We start from the raw sequence: 20,416 nt of genomic DNA, 5'->3' as shown, positions 1-20,416 counted from the left end.
TCACTGCACAAAAGACAACACAAAAAGGTAATTTATGTAAGCACATCAGATCAGAAGGAAAACACTGTAATGACAAATACATGCACTCCATTCTACATGAAAAGTAAATAAAATGAAGTACTTACATGCCAATGAAAATTCTTATCGTATTTAAAACAGCAGTCAGTATAACACCATGTTATCTTGTATCAGGATGATTTGATGGCATTGTTAAAGACTTACTTCCAGCTCCAAACTGCCCAGAAATCAAACGTAGTTTTGAACTCAATATTTAAGCAGCTTAAAATACTGATAGTTAAAACTAAACACTGTTCTGCGCTAAGTATTGGTATAAAACCACTGACTTTCAAGACCTGTATTGCCATTTCTAGTAAAGGATGAAGATCTTAGACTGGATGCCATCACTGTAATGGCACTGCTTCCTCCACCCACCAACAGAGAAGTATGCAGCTACATAAACACAGTGGCTCTTAAAAGTGCCTGTTGTGGTTTAACAAGGACAACACACGCTTTTAAGAAATAAAATAAACCCAAAGAAAAACTTGATGCAAACTTCGATAAAATGTCTTAAATTGAAGCAAGGATACTTTCTGAGGTTTTGATAGTAAACATTTAAAAGATTTTTCTAGAGTAGAACAGTACAGATGCTGAGCATGGAGACATCCCCAACATTTCTAATACAATATGTTGAATATTTTAAGTCAGAGTTAGAAGCCAACAAAAGTCAGTTTCAAATACACAAAGCAATCTTTAAATTAGTGTCAAAACACCCCTCTGGCAAGGAACAAATATAAAACTAACTTGCATTTCATAAGTCTATAGAAATATGTTAAACACTTATATATCCTGAATAATTCAGCCATCATGCTATCTCATTTTACCAATCCTTTATGCCAAAAAAGATGACAAAATGTAAGATAAAAGGCAAGAGACAATAAAAAGATAAAACTGAGGTCTTAAGTTACACTATTTTGGTTTGCAGAATCTTTCACACTTGACAAAGTCTATGAACATTCATATTAATCAGTTCTACAGATTTCCATTTTGAAAGAATTTACAAGGTATTTACAGCATTCATCTTTAAAAAAAAAAAAAACAACAAAAAAACAACAGTAAAGCCCGAATCAAGTGAAAAAGTGGGATAATTCATTAAAATGTAATTCAGGTTAAAGAATAAACCAAACTAAATATTTATGGCTAAGAAGCTCTCACAACATATCCTTTGTAAGCAAGATACATAATGTCTTTAATTTTTCTACTTTACAAAGTCCTGCTACAGAAGACAGTGATATATTTCAATGGATTTCATAGATACAGTTGCAGAATACCAGAGTATTTACTGGTGAGAATTTGGGAACCTTTCCAAATTTCCCTTCCCCTAAACTCTAACTAGCTCAAGTACAGGTATTATATGTTCAATGATTTACTTCACAGAGCCTAACAAATGACTGATGAATCCTAAATTAAACTAGACAGAAAATATGACACCAGCCTGAGTATCTTTGCTACTGTACCTACTGAGACAGAGGTGGACATCATTTAAATCTCCAATCCTATTCTCACTGAAGTCAATGGAAGAACCACAACAAAGTTTGAGAGACACAATGTGATTCTAACAACTCCAGACAACAACAGTTATCTATCGCACTAGGAAATATATAACAGCAGACTATTTAAGTGTGCTGTCATTCCTCTGAAAACCCCTGCTGCAGTTCATGAGAAAATGGGGCCTGCTCTGAGAATGACCAATCCGGAATTTAAACTGGAGACAGCACAATATTTATCTTTCCACTGCAAACAGAGGAAAACACTCAGCTCAGCAAGACAAAGCATTATTTCAGCTTTGATGGGGAGAGAGGAAGACAAAGGAGACAACACTTTTTTCTGTGAAAACATCATCAACAGGATCCTCTCTTTCAAAAGAGGCCACTGTTCTCTAATCCTTGGGAGGGGAAGGAATCCATCCACCATCACCCTGGATTTCTGCAGGAAACAGGGGAGCTAGAATGCACCCGCGGTGCAGACATAAAGGAATTCGACAGTCCCACCTGTCTTCCCATTCCTTCCGCCTGAAGGAATCTGACTGTCCCACCTATCCTGACCCTCCTGTGCCATTCCTGAATCATGCCACACACTGGGCCTCAAGCTGCCTGTAAACAGTGCCTTGCAAAATGCCCATCCTTTCCCGAGAGCCGTAAGGTAGGTAAAGTCTGAGCAAAAGCATCACATCAGCAGTGTCAGGATGCCTGTAGTCCCTGCTGTGACTAACATTACATTGCAACATGATTAGCTCACCTTCTCTCTGAACTTATACTGCAGTTAAAGGTATTTCTGTTTACAGTAGTTGAAGAATATCACGGGGGAAAAGTCAGTACATGCACATCCTGAGTAGCCACTAAAATGGCAGAAGGCATAGGTGTGGAAATCTAAGGAGAATCCCCATGTTTTCTTACTTTTCTGCTTTAGGACACATGAGGTACCAAAAGCAAGCCTGGTAACAGCATCATCAGCCTTTGAGTGCAGTGAGAAAAGCAGTTAAGCATCTACCCCGGCCCTTAAAATTATTAGTAAGATTGATCCTTCCATCTGTATCTGGAAAGCTACATTTCTTTCAAAAATAAGATCCCCTATTATATTTCTGCCTTTACAAATTTTACATCTCTCTTTCAAATCCAACATAACGGGTCCATCCATAGCTAGACCCTCTGAAAAACTTCTTTACCAATGTATCTCTAAATGACATTTTGGCCTATAGCAGGCTTCACAGTTAAAAATATGAATCAGAAGATAAAACTAACCAAACAAATTCCATCTCTAAAGTGTTTTCCATTTGGAAAGCAGCACTGCTGATACAGTTGTAAATGATTAAGTTAGAAATCATACACAACAGAATGGCTTAGTGACAAGTTATTTGTGTAAATATCTACAATGTTATTGCTTAACACTTTAGCAAAAACTTTGCACAAACTTTACCAGCTCTTGTAGGTTCACTGCATTTATTATCTATACTATCAGGTTGATGAGATCCATATTATAAGTAGATAATAAGTTAGGTATAAACACAACTGAAATCTGATAAACAACTTGTGGAATTATTCGAGGTTGTTTCAGAAAAAGGGTTGGTAATATAGGTGACTGTCTATATTAAGATATCCTTACTGGTTTTAAATACACTGTTCACCAAGAAATGCATGCAGAACAGTCTGCTAAATAACAAAACCTAGGAAACAGTACAGGTCTGCTGCACCTGCCGAATCAAAACACAGAATTACTCCTTAAGCATGTTTAATATACAAAAATAATCCCACTCTAGGTATAAGAATCCCATTTAGGTATTTAAATATAAGAAAACTCAATTTAAAAGATACACTTGGAAATCCAACATAAATATGTAAGTATTACGATTTTAAATACTACAGAGAACTACTGTAATATAGCAGAATTTGCTAAAAATCAGAATTAATAATCAGAACCACTTATTATGCATAAAGATCCCATTGAAGTGTAACTTGAGAGGTGCCTATGGGCTAGCAATGAGAAAGGGTTCCTTTCAGCATGGCAGCAGTTACTTTGAGAAAGTAACTACATGCTTAGTCTTCAAAAGAAATTTCTCAACATTATCATAGAATCATAGCTCACAGATGAGGTCAAAGTGACATTTGGGCAAAACCAGCTATTTCTTGGGCACATATGGATGGTTAGCTGGATTAAGGAAGAGCTTTTACATGATTTTAGCACATTGATGAGACTAATGATCAAGTACCAAATGCAGTGCTAGAGTTAGCATGGCAAAAAAAACCTTCCAGAGTTAGAAATGCTGCAGCAATAGCCAAAAACTATTCAAAATGAGAGAAATTAGCTATACTGAAACAATCATTCAGTTTATCAGAAAGATCTTATAAAGAGTAAATGTTTTCCACTGCAAGAAAATGCCAGGTAATAGCAGATATTAAAATGAATAACATATGTTATAATGAGACAAAGCAGGTAAAAGGACCCCACATGGAACAATAGCTAAATTCAATTCAGGAATTTGTTGAAGATGAACAACCAAATAAAACCTGCAAGGATATCACCTCTTAGGATCGATTAACAGTAGAAGTGATAGATCTCTCATTTCTTAACATTTTCTTATCAGATTTGGATACCATTCTACAAAACACACTTCACTGAAACAACTTACTGGACTCATTAAATGAATAGCAAGCAATTCTTAACCCTCTATTAGAGATCTAGATAGATTATCTAACTGGACATTCTGGCACTAAACTGTATGAAACTAACTAAACACTGCTACATAATGACTAAATGGAAAGAAACTGATATTTAAAGATGTTATGACTCTTTACGAGACAAATTATGAGTTATTCACATATTTACTAAGCTAATTCAGTTGAAAATTCTTATGGAATTTAAAATATTTTTATTTTTCTTCCTTTTTCTTTTTTCATTAACTTTAACAACAAAGATAGAAAAGGATATAGCATTTAAATACATGGTAAAAAATTGCAACCAGAAGGTACTGGAACAACAAATAACAGAACTAAGAACGAGTAAGCAGTTTTTCTCTGATATCAATTCCTTCACTTGACAGTCAGGCAAGAAATTATTGAGGAAAAATAATTACCTCAACTAGAGGTCAGTAACATAAGGAGTTTTGTCTGGATAAACAATAAGACAGAAGATATGACAGAAGGATGAATGCTGAGAACTGGAGACTGGAAGCTAGTATTGGACTGAGTAGCTTAGCAGATGGGCAGTAAGAAGCCTGGAACTCAAAACTGATGGAGGGCATTGATTAAACACAGTTCAATGTTTTGGTTCTCTGAAGAGACAGAAGAGAATATTGACATTAACCCATGCTTTGAGTGAGTGTTCATTTTAGTACTATGAACTATCATGACATCAAGTGCTTGGTTTTGAAGGGCAAGAATAGTGAAGACATTAAATGTTTCTAAGTGGTAATGATCACTGAAGGCTTTTTCTCTTATGATGATTTTCAGATGACACTAAAACAAAAGGTTCAAGAAAAAAACACACACAAACATACTGGCATGTCCAAAACACATTATCAGAATTATGGAGGTTTAAAAAAGTACTTACTTGGTATGTGTCCCATAACCTGATGGTACACCGTAAAGGGACTTCCCTCATCAGCAAGTTATTCATCCAACGGAAAGCAAATTGCAAGTATTTCACCTCATGCTGATCCAAGTGCCTATGAACTTGTTCTGAAGACAGAATAAACAGACATTTTACTGCAACTTTTCTGAAGTCCTTAAGTATCAAATACATTGTCTGAATAAATAAAATACTCTTCCGATCTCAAGCAAATAAAATGTGGCAGTGCATGCAAACTCTTACAACTGAATGAAAATCCCCAAAATAGAAATTACTAGTTAAACATTATGTTGGATTTATTTTTCTGCCTCTAGATGGCTTAAACAACTGCTCTCAGTTGTGCTATCTAAGAAAAGATTAAGGTCAGAGCTTTACAATATACCACAACAAAACATACAAAGTTATAAAGTGAAATGATTAGGTACATATACCCTCACTAATTTCTTAGGCTACGAATTATTTGGGGTAAGACGACAAGAAACAAGGTATGTAAATAACATAATGGCTTCCAAAAATAGTGTTGGCAATAAAAAGAAGACAACATTAAATTAACAAGGAAAAAAAATATAAGGAAAGTACATGTAAAGGTTGCATTCAACTGAGACAAAAAAGTGAGATTAATGTGTAGGAAACAGACTGGGCAAATTTAAGTAATTTGCAGCTTAAATAATTTCTTGGTATAACAAATAAATACAAATAAAACCCAGTACAAATCAATGGTTTCTAAAGCAGTGCACATACATGCTGTGTTTATTGTAGCATGTTTACTATTTGAAAGCTGTGATAATCACTTGCACGGGTTATAAGCTAACAGAACTAATCTACTACATGGCTTTTATATATTTAGTAGAATTTACTCCAAAAAGGATCACAGACATTCTGTTAACAGGTTTTAGCTAACAGGCTAAAGTATGACATTGGCATGGTGTAAATGACAAATACTGCAGAAACGCTAATGTCTTTTTTTGGATACATTTATTACAAGAGGTCTTTGTTAAAGCCTAAATAAGACATTCCTACTGTCTGTCTTTATACAAACACATTCTTGGGAGATTTTGCAGATCATCTTTCATCCACATTCACAGAGACGTATTATCAGCTAAAACAATGAGTACATGCTGATCTTACAAATTTTACATTTCTCAGAAAGATCTAAAAAGACACTGAAATTCTAAATGAACAAAAAAAAAAATCCAAAGAGTATGGTAGCACTGTTACAGGAAACATTACTTAAAGATTAAGGTAACAGATGTTAAATTACACTAAATTATAATATAGACTGAAGTTGTTCAAATCTTTTTTTTTTTTTCCTCAAGATGTATTTTCTGGCTATATGAAAGTGTCAGCCAATATGATACAGTTGTTTCAATACGGAAGCAAGAAGTAGAGATTTTTTTTAGATTTTAAAAACAATCAACAGTGAGCTTTTTCAAAAATAAGATCAGTCACAACACATTACACCAAAGGTCCACATATGACAACATCCTGTTTCCAGTGGTGTCTGAAAACAAATACCCATGGAAATGTATAAAGCACAGGTATTTCTCCATGGCACTTCTCAGCCTATACCCATGTGTGGCTAAAGCACTATTCAGCAGACCTGGTATCTATATTCCTAAAGTCATATCCTTCTGTAATATAAATACACACAAATATATAAAACCGTATGTACATCTTAAAACTATCTGTTACCTCTCCTGGGAACTTTTAAAAGTTGTAGCTGTATATAAAGACGTGTCAATCTGTAAATGATTCATTTCATTTCTAGGTATAACACTAACCAGCCAACTAGATACTTCTGCTACACAATAGACTGAACTGCTACTATGGGATGTGAAAAGGTAGAGAATGAGGGTGGAGAGGTAATGATCTTGTGCTCTTTTAAGTGATCTCATCAAGTCTTGGATAATCCCTCTCCTTCTCTGTCATTATGTGTACAAGAAAAGTACTACAGCATTACCACTGTATACTATGCCTACATATTGTTGATATTTCTAAAATTACATGAGAACTCTGTGATGGATCTTCCACTACCCGTAATAGCCTCAGCCTTCCAGTCTCAAAACCCTGTGACTAATCTTCTTCCTTTCTCTACAAACCTAATATCCTCCCATCACCTTCACACCCTTCTTTTCCAGGCTTTCTGCAAAAATCATCAGCTGCCCCAGCTGGGAGAGAGACAACAGTCAATATCAAGGCTAGTTCTGAGCTCTGCGTAAAGTGAGCAACATGTGCAAATGCAACGAGCATCTAGCCGGCACTCCAAAAACAACAGCTAACTGTGGGCCTTACTCTGCAGCCCTTCCTCAGCAGCACTGCTAATCTGGGTCAGTTTTTTGTTTTTGGGGGGTTTTTTTTGTTGTTTTTTGTGGGGGTTTTTTTGTTTTGTTTTGTTTTTGTTTCTTTTTTTTTTTTAAATAATCAACTAATGAGCTTTATAAAAGTCATGGAATTCTGCACAGTGGAGACTCTTCTCCCTCTGTAAAGTGCTGATGAAGCAAGTCCTCAGCTTGAAAAGTTATTGGAAGCAGAAGACAGATGTGGTAACTACATATGTTCTGTAACCTTAGAGAAATAGGCTTAAAAATGAAACAAGGCAGTTTATATGTAGAAGTCTACATTTTGAAGACAGTATAAGATTTAGAAGCCTCTGTATTTTCATTTTCCACACAGAGGCCTTGCATGCCTCTAACTTCTAAACAGTTAGGTTAGAATAGAATAGAATAGAACAGTTGGAAGGGGCCTACAACAATCATCTAGTCCAACTGCCTGACCTATTCAGGGCTGGCCAAAAGCTAAAGCATGTTCTTAAGGGCATTGTCCAAATGCCTCAAACACTGACAGGCATGGGTCATCAACCTCCTCTCTAGGAAGCCTGTTCCAGTGTTTGACCACCCTCTCGGTAAAGAAATGCTTCCTCATGTCCAGTCTGAACCTCCCCTGGCTCAGCTTTGAACCATTCCCACACGTTCTGTCACTGGATCCCAGGGATTAGAGCTCAGCACCTCCCTTTCCACTTCCCCTCCTCAGGAAGCTGTAGAGAGCAATGAGGTCAACCCTCAGCCCCTGTTTCTCCAAACTAGACAAGCCCAAAGTCCTTAGCCGCTCCTCACAGGACATGCCTTCCAGCCCTTTCACCAGCTTTGTTGCCCTCCTCTGGACACATTCAAGGACCTTCACATCCTTCTTAAACTGTGGGGTCCAGAACTGCACACAGTACTCAAGGTGAGGCCACACCAACATTGAATACAGTGGGACAATCACCTCTTTTGACTGGCTGGTTATACTGTGTTCAACGCACCCGAGGATGGGGTTTGCCCTCTTGGCTGCCAGAGCACACCCCTGCCTCCTATTGAGCCTGCTGTCAGCCAGCACCCCCAGATCCCTTTCTGCAGGGCTGATCTCCAGCCACTCCTCTCCCAATCTATACTTGTGCCCAGCATTACTCCGTCCCAAGTGCAAAATCTGGTATGTGTTCTTGTTAAATTTTCAAATGTTAAATAAATCATTGATGATTGCCCAATGCTCCAATCTATCTAGATCCCTCTACAAGGCCTCCTCCCAGTTTGGTATCATCATCAACCCTGCTAATGGTGCATTCAACTCTTGCATATCACTGATAAAAATATTGAACAGAACTGGCCCTAGAAGTGAACCTTGAAGGACACCGCTGGTGACCGGTCACCAGCCAGATGTAGCCCCACTCACTAGAACCCTTTGAGCTCTGCCCTTCAGCCAGAAGGCTGCTTCTTCCTCCAGCGTACCATTATTAGGTCAGTTATTCAGGACAAATACAGATTTACTATAGTGTATCTGCCTTTGCTCTAGGCAAATTTTGCTGCAAGTTAAATATACTGAAGTGAGATACTATGTTAAAATTTATTTTTTAAATGTCACATTTAGGTACCTATATTGCAGACTACTATAATTAGATAATCCACTACACATCAAGCAGGATGCAAAAAACAGTTTTATTTCTAACAGAAGTTACTAACTCGCAAACATTTTTGTTCTTCACACAGGAGAAACAAATTTCATTTGGTTGCTTGCAGCCATTGAAAGTAAGTAATGAAGAACAATAAATTGTGCCAGTTGTGATATTTCAATTACAGGTGTTAATAGGCATAATGAATTTCTTGAAAGTTGCTTTCTAGTCTAACAAGTTGAAAAACAGACTACTAAACTCCGTGCTTTTTATACAATTGATGCAAGACTGGAATAGAAGATGCATTGAGTAAAAAAGCTAATTCTTCTTACTTTGTAAGTAATCGTGAGTAGAGGCTATTTTGCTGATAAAGGTAATTTGGACAGTCATAATCTAAATTTAAATTTTCCATTTCAATGAAAATAAGTACATGTGTGCAATGAACAAGCAAGATATATAATTACTGTCAGCTTTCGGACTTCCAAGTATTTTATAAAAAATATTTCTACTGCATATTTTGATAGTAAAATTATTTTACAGCTTTTAAAAAAAGATAGTTCTTATACAAAAATTCAAAAGAAAGAAGAACTATATTTAACAAGTTTCCCAAAACTTTCAATAAATCTATATATAAAGTTTTGGTGGAGCAAGTCTTCTGATTAAAGAATAAAATACATTATACAGATGCATTCCAAAGTAGCATACTGCCAAAACCATGTATTTTGTACATAAAAAGCATTTATAGCTATTTATAATTTTAATAAATATACTTATTGGATATATTAGTTTGAATGATCACATTTAGCCACATAAAAAAAAGCTTCTCATGGTAGAAGGACCTATACACATAAAATATTTATTGTTATTGTTTAATGTCAGCTTCTTATGCTGTTTTACTGATTTCAAAATTGAAGTTGTATGTGACTACAGCATCACAAACTAAAGCCACACTTAAGGACAGAAATAACCTGTACTAAAGCATGACTCAACTGCTGTCCTGACTGGGGGATACTGTCAGAATGAGTACATAGGCAAGTTACATATAAGCAAAGAGGAACTGCAAAATAATAGTAAAATTATGCATGAACTGCCAAATTACAGTGGCACAGCATGGTGCCACTGTATCCATCTGTATAATTTATTACTTCAGAATATTAGCCTTTTGGTGTTGCCCTTTACTTTAAGATTTCTACCAACCCTAGCAATCTTTTCTGATGTTTGACTTTAGACCTAGTTTTGACTTTTTTTTTAATTATTTAAAGTTCATTTTTTACTCGTATTTCATACACAGGGGACTTCATTTTTAACTCCATTTTATCAATATTTCATTGTAAATATAAAAAGCATTTATTGTTAAAAAATATCTCAAATGCAGTTAAGCTAAGAATCTCTGATGAATAGGCCTTTTAGTTCAATGAAAGGAAGAAAACTGTATTTCTCATGAACAGCCACACAATTCTTCTTGAAAAGCATACACTAGCTACAAGAGTAACTCCTATGGTACCAATCCAAAATGAACAGTAAAATAAGCAGCCAACCTTTGCCACAGAGGCTTACTGGCACTGCCATTTACACGCAGTGATGTTTGTGCATTGCTCCTTAACGTATGAACACATGCTATAGAAATATGCTAGTGCTCTTGTTTTCCATAGAATCACAGAATCATTTAAGTTGGAAAAGACCTTTAAGATCATTGATTCCAACCATTAACCTAACACTGCCAAGTCCACCACTAAACCATGTCCCTAAGTGCCACATCCACACAGCTTTTAAATACCTCCAGGGACGGTGACTCAACTGCTTCCCTAGGCAGCCTGTTCCAATGCTTGACAACTCTTTCGGTGAAGAAATTTTTCCTAATATCCAATCTAAACCTGCCCTGGCAGAACTTGAGGCCATTTCCTCTTGTCCTATTGCTTGTTACTTGGGAAAAGAGACCAACGCTCACCTCGCTACAACCTCCATTTTAGGTAGTTGTAGAGAGCGCTAAGGTCTCCCCTCAGCCTCCTTTTCTCCAGGCTAAACAACCCCAGTTCCCTCAGCCGCTCCTCATAGGACTTGCGCTCCAGACCCTTCACCAGCTTCGTTGCCCTTCTCTGGACACGCTCCAGCACCTCAATGTCTTTCCTGTAGTGAGGGGCCCAAAACTGAACACAGTGCTCGAGGTGTGGCCTCAGCAGTGCTGAGTACAGGGGGACCACCACTTCCCTAGTCCTGCTGGCCACACTATTGCTGATGCAGGCCAGGATGCTGTTGGCCTTCTTGGCCACCTGGGCACACTGCCGGCTCATCTTCAGCCGGCTGTCGACCAACACCCCCAGGTCCTTTTCTGCTGGGCAGCTTTCCAGCCACTCTTCCCCAAGCCTGTAGCATTGCACGGGGTTGTTGTGATGCAAGTGCGGGACCCGGCACTTGGCCTTGTTCAACCTCATACAACTGGCCTCGGCCCATCGACCCAGCCTGTCCAGATCCCTCTGTAGACCCTTCCTACCCTTGAGCAGATCAACCCTCCCGCCCAGCTTGGTATCGTCTGCAAACTTACTGAGGGTGCACTTGATCCCCTCATCCAGATCACTGATAAAGATATTAAACACAACTGGCCCAAATACTGAGCCCTGGGGAACACAACTTGTGACTGGCCGCCAACTGGATTTAACTCCATTCACCATAATTCTTTGGGCTCGGCCATCCAGCCAGTTTTTTACCCAGCAAAGAGTATGCCCATCCAAGCCATGAGCAGCCAGTTTCTCCAGGAGAATGCTGTGGGAAACGGTGTCAAAAGCTTTACTAAAGTCTAGGCCAACAACATTCCAATGGCACTCTAGCAGGATTTTCTTCTTTCTGGACCATGCCAATACAGGCAAGCATTATAGACTAATCATTCAGAGACTAGCATAATGGAAGATAAGCCAAAGAAATCAAACGGCATGAAGCACTGACATATTTCAGAAAACAATTTCCTCATCTACTACAGCTGAGAATCTCCACTGTCTAATTCTTTGTTTTTTAAGTAGTCACCTTGTTATTTTTAAAAAACAACTGACATTGCAAAGAAATAAATAAATGTCATAATCTATAAACTAAATTATAATAACACAGGCACCTAATAAGGAAGCATGACACTCAGAAGAACTATTGTTTCAAAACTTAAAACCCTTTCTTTTTGAAATACATAAAGTCTCTTGCAAAATTAAAATAGGAGCCTGTCTTTATTTTAATTCTCTGATGACTCTTTTGAAAGGTTGATTGGAACTGATTAATAGACCACTGTAATCCAAATTTCTCCTCCTGTCTTCTCTCCATGGGTAAGAAAGATAAAAATTCAGCAAGTTTTCAGCTGCAGAATTTGATGGGAATTTGACAGAATTTGTTGTTTTCCTTAGGAAGGAGTTTTGAAAAAAATTTAATCAGTTGAATTTAAAATCCAGGCACCTTTCATCCCATGTTAGGTCAAATATAGTAAGAAATTAGTATTTATGACTTAACTCACTCAATTTGACAGTTAATGGTGATAATGAAGCTTCAAAACATAGGTTATATCAAATCCATATTTAAATTTTTAAAATGTTCTGTGACAAATAGTCAAAATATTATAATGGTTAGCATTTCATTACCTCATGGTTGATCAGATTTCTCCCATAAACTACTGTGCAAACATTTACCTTTTACTAGAGATATCAGATTATCAGTTAAGTTTTGCCACTGATCATTAGAAGGATGAATTCTAAAAAAGAAAATCATGTGGTTTAATCTCAAGTTCATTCACAAGGGATGTGCTTGCAAGCTTGGAATTTGTCTGACCGTTAGACTAAAATCAGTAAAATGCACTGCCACAATTTGTGTGATATTGAGTAGGCAACAACGATGTTTCCCTCCTTGTACAATATTGCAACTTCTAGACTACAGAAAAGCTTTCATAGCTCAGCTCATTACAAGTATGAAATGTTATGTACAATCTAAGTAAATAGCATAAAGTAACATCTCTTTTCCAGTTTCTTCCTAATGCTGTGACTTGATACTTGACTGACAGCTTCCAAGTACTAGTTTCCAACTACAAAACTTCAGTACCGTTTTCTTAACTGTGCAAAGCAACCAACCAACTAAATTTTATTCTACTTAATGCAGTGCTATAGTGGGCATTTATTTCTACTTAGCTGAACTTTCTAAAAGTGTGGGTAGCTATTAAAAAAGACAGTATCATAACACAAATAAACTACATAATCTAGATGAACACTGCTTACTGGAAACGGTGTTACCAGCAAGGGATGTCCCTGCAAGCCTGGACTCATGAGACCAGAACCTCCTGAAAAGCAGTGACTGCTTAAGGCTCACCTCTGAGTTACCATAAACATTTGATAAAACTGGTTTTCACAGGTATTGCTTGCAAGCTTCCAGACGTCCTTAGGGAACAAGCATCCCTTTGATCGCATCAGCCCCCACATGGATATGGTCATCCATACCTGTCTTCCACCATTTTCCAGCACATTTTGCTCCAATCTCAACTCATAAACAGTTGATTAACATGGAGCAGTTCATGCAACTTCATTCATTCAGTTAGGGATTCCACAACCAACACATCCACCACCAGCTTGCGTGTACTATCCATTCAGTCAATGTAGTAACAGAATGTTGAAATTTTTTCTACTACCCCTAGATTCTTTAAACATTGCCATTTGCTTAATATTATAGCTCCCACATACTGAACTTTGCTGTCCAAAAGAAGGAACTTCGTCATCAGTAAATGATTGCTTTCTTTTTGAGTACTCTACCCACCAAAAGCAATTTCTTTTATTTCATTCTCTCTCTTCCTGAATAATTTCTACATTGTTCAAAGCCAGTATGTTTATGGCAGAAAAAGGTGAGAGTTTGGAGTAAAATCTCAACACCAGGTGTTGCCAGATGCAGATTAAGACTTACAACCCCCCAACCTGAATTAATGAAAGTCTGAACAGAAGTAATTGTCAAGACTACAGCTTAGCAATGAGTTATTATTAGTTATGTATATTAATTTTTATTAATACACATTAATAACAAGAGAAGTTCCTGATGACTGAAAAAGACATTCAAAAGATCATAAATGTGCACTTGAAGACAAGATCTCATTATGATACACAATTCTGCTTCAAGTAATAGTCGGGATCCGAGTAAAAGATTTACATGCTGATTATATCTTGTTCCAGAATTAGTTTGCTTTTTATAACTGTCTAAAATCATCCATTGTAAGAATTATAATAAAAGCATTTTAAAAAAAATAAATTGAAAAGACCTGTACAAAATGAAAAGACGACTGGCAGAAAACCAGAAATATTACCAAATTATATTCTCCTCATGGCCTACAATTTAGAGATAATGGTCTATTTGAATTTAGCTCACTAAATGTACAGCTAGTAGCTATGACTGAGAAATAGCTTCTTCATACACAAAACATACAGCTGATACTCCAATACTAAAAAGCCCAAGATGCTGATCCCAAAGCAAAAGAACAAAATACTAGAGGAGGGGAGGAGGGGAGGGAGGAAGGAGGGAAGACCAAGTTGCCTCAGGGAATCAAATGCAAGTAACAGTTCTGTGGCATCCAATGCAAAATGGAGGAAACTATTAGGAAAAACAGCGATCAAAGAAGATCTGTCGTTCTAACTAAAAGTTAAAAATACATCCTGTGTTTCCAGGTGGAACTTGAAATTAATATTCAAAGTGCAACAACCAACAGTGAGAAAAATTTGATGAGACACTTTACTTCCAGGTAGCATTCACTGGACTTCGGTAGCCTGTTCTTCTAAATCATAACTGCATTCATAACAGGGTTGATGCCTCACACTTTTTAAATCCCCTATCATGTTAAACTTCTTTTTTCTTCCCTTTTTTTTGATTTGCCATAAAAATAGTAAGTTTTGGCTATTTAAAAGTTAAAGTGCTTACAGAAGTCAGGAATTTACAAATTATTTTACAGTCAATCTCAACTCTTGCTAAAATCTCTGAACTCCATAATAGCATACAAATATAATCTCCATGGTAAAACATAAAAATATGATTTAAAAGATATATTAAATAATTATTATGCCCACTGAGCAGCACTTAAGAGTGGATTAAAGTATAACACAGTAATTACAACCATAAAATCAGATAAAAAATAACTACTGGTGAGCTAAATAAGATGGCTTTGTTAAAATGAAAAAAGCTTTATGGCACAAATTAATTAAAACAATTATGAAATGCTTACAAGATTTTTAATCACTTCAGCACAAAGCTGACACATAAAGATAGACCGAAAGAGAAGGTCCTTCTTAATCACTAATTTTCAACAGCAGCAGTAAGGTCTAAATAAATTCCATGTCCATTTCCAATTCAAAATGCTTCTGCATGGTTAAAGAATACCAGTCTTTTCAACTGTTAAAATTAGAGCTCTTTTTTCCAGATACTTCAACACGATCCCAGTTCAAAATTATACGTGTCAGTAAAATGTTTTACAGTATAATTAAACATAATTTTGCACATACAATTAAGTATTCTTTAACCATACTTTTAAAGAAATCATTAGCATGATTGAATACATAATGAAGATTGACCAAACGTCACCTAATACCACAGTTTCAACATCAGTTCATTGTACGAACACCCAAGATTCAAATTAAAAACCAAACAAATTAGTTAATCTATATCTATCACAGTATATCGAACACATCACTTGTTCTGTGAGTTCTTATTAAACAATAGTAAGTGTTTAATAAGAAAACATATTAGTCTTGGTTGATATTTTGCCTTTTTCAGATTCAGATTTTCCTCAACAAAAAAGCAAAACTATTTTCCTCTGCAGTTTACAAAGTTCAATCAGCACAGAAACTGAATGTCCTTTAGAAACTATGAAAGTATCAAAACTACTCAATAGGTATCTCTAAGTAACTTTTCGGCTTAACTTGTCATATGAAATTAAGTTCTGAGCAGAACCATGAAATGTTTGCTGTTGAAGCATTGGACAGTTCTATGGGAATAGGCACCTTTATCTCTTGGGACAAAAACCTGCTGAATGACGAACACCAAGGCAACCTTCAGAAGAGTAACTGTAGGAATCCCAAGTGAAGTCTGGACATTTAAAACTTTAGCAGCCCTGAAAGAACACACAGCTCTTAAATCAACTCAGGCACTAGAAAGGACAATTCCACCGGCACTAATCCTATTGTAATCAAGGAAGTTTTATAAACTTCTCCAATTAAATAAGAAACCATAATATCATACATAAATATTAAGAATTATAACTACCAACCTTTTAGACACATCTACAGCAAATATTTCAAAGCATGAGAAGTATACAGAATGGCACAATTAAATAAGCTCTCTCACTGTGGATAAACAAAAATACATATAAAAATGAAATTTTTTTAATTGACCAAGTTTCGTGAAGAATGTGACCTGCACTGTCCTGGTTTTGGCTGGGATAGAGTTACTTTTCTTCCCAGTAGCTGGTACAGTGTTATGTTTTGGGTTCAGTATGAGAACACAACACATATAAATATATACAAGAGATTCATATTTTAAATTTCTGTATGCTTAAATAGCAAAAACATATACCAAATATAAATGTAAGACCATGATGTGAAAGTACTTTATTACAAGTCCTTACTTGTGGCATTATCTACAGAACTGCAGACAACTGACCAACGAAAACATCTGTAACCCAAGACAGAAATAAGTAAATAAAGTATGATTAGTGGAGCCAAGATTCATTTGTTCAGAACATTAAACCAAAATGCATTATCTAATTTGTATTTCATTTGAAGGGAATGAAACAAACACATTTACAATATGGCAGCAATAAAAAAAAAAATAAGACTTATAAATTCATTAATATAACATGGTTTTAAAAGGTGAAAGAACATTTTAACTGCACCTAGGCATAAGTAAAAATATTTTCCCAAACATTACTATGCAGTATTTATTAAAACAGTCATTCTTTAAAATAATTCTAATATAGCAACTTTAACGTTACACTAAAAATACCTTTCTATTGAAAAATTTGTAATTTTTTTTCAATATTAAAATGGAAGTAAATCAGAAATTGTCCCAATTAAAATATCATATGTAAGAATATCTGTAGTAACTCTCCAAAACAGATGGCTAGAAAATGTGTCCACAGTGGACACAGGAGAAATACTGAAATATTACTGAACTTTTGAAAAATGTAGCTGAATTCTAAATGAACTTCCTTATGGGAAAGTCAAAATCCAGCACTCTTTTTATGTTCTTAGGTATTTTTCCATTACTTCCATTTTCAAAAGAAGGGGGAAAAATATATACAGCAACAGTAAGAGCTTTTTTCTTTTTATAAAATAATTTTCTGCATTCTTGTGTTTCCATTTCTTGTTACTAAGATTCAAGGGCCAATTCTGCAATAAGGTTGGTGATTACTGGTGAAAGAATTTGGAACACTAATAAATGGAATTTATTTAACTATAAGAAAACACAAGCACAGATCAGGCTGTGCAGAACACAGATGCAAATCCCGGGAGTTGTTCTATAAAAGTTGTAGAAAAAATCTTCCCAAACTTATGCTCACAGAAGATGCAGAATCTTTATACTAAGTTGAGTCAGCAGTACTGTCTTTATAGTTTATTGTAATGCTAATAAGAAGCCAACATAAATAAAAAAATAAATATAACATTATAACGGGCTATTTTATTTTTTTTCTAGAACTGCCTTCTTGCTCATTTAGAGAGAATGCCACGCAATCTTAACATCTTTTATCAATGTTTAATGGAAACCCAAGTCTACTTTTATCTACAAATGCTCAGCCTTCTCCAAATGGCTATCTCAAACTCTATTGTAAGTACCAGATATCTTACAGTAAACTGAAGAAGCTGAGACTCTCCCAACCATGAAACCAGCCAAATGCTAAACACCTGTAAATTCTGGAAACACAAATCCTGAATTAATTTTGGCATTCCTACACCACATCTCTTGGCTTTCAAGCCTAAATGAAGCAAAAGTGGAAGACAGCATGCCACATGATTGTGACCTTTTACAAACCAGGAGAAATGGTTCATGATTTAGTGCAGAAAAGCTCTACTGACATTACAGGAAAAGGAAAAGATAATTTGTTATAACAGTTTCCTTATATTATTGAACTACCTATTGTTCCTACCTTTCACTATTTTTGTATAATTCCAAGAAGAATCCGAATGATGATGACAAGGAGATAAATGAGACTGAATAATGTTTTATCTTCAAATTCCATCTCATCTATAACAACATTTTATTAAGAAACTCAAAAATTCCGTTAAACACGATTCATCAAAATTATTTTCTGGAGTTCAAGCAGACTGAGATTATGATTAAATTAACAGAGTAGCTTGGCCATTTGAAGTCTACTGCAATGTTCTGCAGTGTGCGCACAAGGACAGTTACTTTGAGAGGAGTTGTAATCCATAAGGCTGGGTTAATGAAGGTTGCTTGAATCACTAACATAACACATTAACACTCTCTGAAGGGCGAGCATCACTTTTCATACACTGGTAATCCATTACTATTAGCAAGCAAGCTGTACAAGCTTCATCCATTCATGCAACTGCTTACTACATTAAGATTCTCTTCACCATGCAGTTACCCACATCAAGAAAATAATGTGACACAGTAGCAACAGGAATATTATTTTGTTCCACAATAACCTTAACTAGCACTTAGGATATTTACAGTAAATACAGATAGTAAGATTTCTTTTTCAAAAACAATTCATATCAGCTATACATTTCCCTTTAGCTACAGTATTGCAGGCCCAGTATAAAGATAAAAATACAAAAGCAAAAAGAAATGAAGAAGAGTAAAGCACAATAACATATAATTTATTCAAACTATGTTGTGATTCCATCAAAAAACCAACCAGGTCAGGATCCCTTACCTGAGCCATCCAAAAGTTTATAAAATTACAGCAGTATACATCCACCATTGCCTAACAACTAAAACTTTATTTAATCTTACACCCACTTTGGTGTACTCTTCTGGCAAAAGAAAGCAACTGAGTGGGCAGTCTTCTAGACAAAAAGAAACAGCCCTAAGAATATTGAAAAATGCCTATATTTTAGTATCTAAAACTTTTAACCGGACCACTGTATTATAAGGATTGTGATCAGCAGTACAAAGTCAAATTGACAGCTAATTTACTAATGGCATCCCTCAGGGGTCAATACTGGGACCAATACTGTGCAACAGCTTTATTAACAACTAACGATGGCATAGAGTGGACTCCGTGTTTGTGGATGATACCAGACTGGGAGAAGTGGTTGACATGTTGAAAGTCAGGGCTACTATTTGGAGGGACCTTGGCAGGCTGAAGGAATGGCTGATAGGAACCTTCTAAAGTTCAGGAGAGGCAAACGTCCTTTATCTGGGATGGAATAGTCTCATTCAACAGCACTGACCAGGCACCAACTGGCTGGAAAGCAGCTCTGCCAAGAAGGACTTGGGGGTCCTGGTAGCCAACAGCTGTACCCACATCAGCAGTGTGTCCTTGCAGAAAGGAAGGCCAATGGTATATTTGGCTTTCTAAGCAAGAGAGAAGCCAACAGGTCAGGAAAAGTGATTCCTCCTCTGTTCTCACCACTTGTGAGACCATGTCTGCAGCATTATGTCCAATTCTGGGACACTGGCATACAAGAGCAAGTCCAGTGGAGGGCAACCAAGGTAGTTGGGAAGCTGGAGTACTTTACACATGAAAGGAGGCTGACAGAACTGGGTTTGTTCAGCCTTAAAAAGAAAAGCCTATGAACAGCTGAAACTAGCTAATGGGAGGGTATAGAGAAGATGGAGCCAGATTCTTCTCAGAGGTACACAGAGATAAAATAAAAGGCACTGGACATCAGTTCCATAAACAAAAATTTTAATTATGTATATTCAAAAAAAAAAAAAAAAAAAAATCACAATGATGGTAGTCAATCCCTTGAACAATCCTACCCAAAGAGGCTGCAGAACCTCCATCCCTGGAGTTACTCAAAACTCAACCGGACAAGACTCTACACAGCCTTATCTAAGTTGGCCCTGTCCCCTTAGATCAAGAAAGATCATGAGAGGAAAGAGCAGAGCTTTGGAAAACTGACTTCCATAGGCTCCATATAACCTAAATAGTTCTAGGTTTCCATAATGTCAACTACATCCAAATCTTACTGGTTTCCTTTTCAAATAGCAATGACAACTTTTTAAAATACTTCATAGTTTCTACAATGAAAAAACGCGTAATGAAATTTCCCTCACTCTGAAGTGTTATAATTGCCATTATTTTTTTAAGTAGTTTCCTTTAACCTATTTTCTACATATGCTACAGCAGGTATGTCATACAGACAATCTGCAAAATATACCTGCTATAAGATGACCAATTCCTTAAAG

The 20,416-nt window shown here is 36.2% G+C and overlaps 1 protein-coding gene across 5 annotated transcripts in view; it reads right to left on the bottom strand.

Moving 5' to 3' along the window:
• The window catches only part of TBC1D22A (TBC1 domain family member 22A), a 186,592-nt gene that overhangs the window by 75,760 nt on the left and 90,416 nt on the right, over positions 1-20,416 (bottom strand). For 4 of the 5 annotated variants that reach the window (XM_030015094.2, XM_041123584.1, XM_030015095.2 and 1 more), the window contains exon 11: positions 5,104-5,231. In XM_030015094.2, coding sequence (XP_029870954.1) covers positions 5,104-5,231 — 128 coding nt within the window. Of the gene's footprint in view, positions 1-125; positions 236-5,103; positions 5,232-20,416 lie in introns of those variants that run through there. The other variant, XM_041123585.1, reaches the window with a different exon arrangement.

Source organism: Aquila chrysaetos, chromosome 5 (assembly GCF_900496995.4).
Source record: "Aquila chrysaetos chrysaetos chromosome 5, bAquChr1.4, whole genome shotgun sequence".
Taxonomy (NCBI): Eukaryota; Metazoa; Chordata; class Aves; order Accipitriformes; family Accipitridae; genus Aquila; species Aquila chrysaetos.
This window is presented reverse-complemented; position numbering and strand designations above follow the sequence as displayed.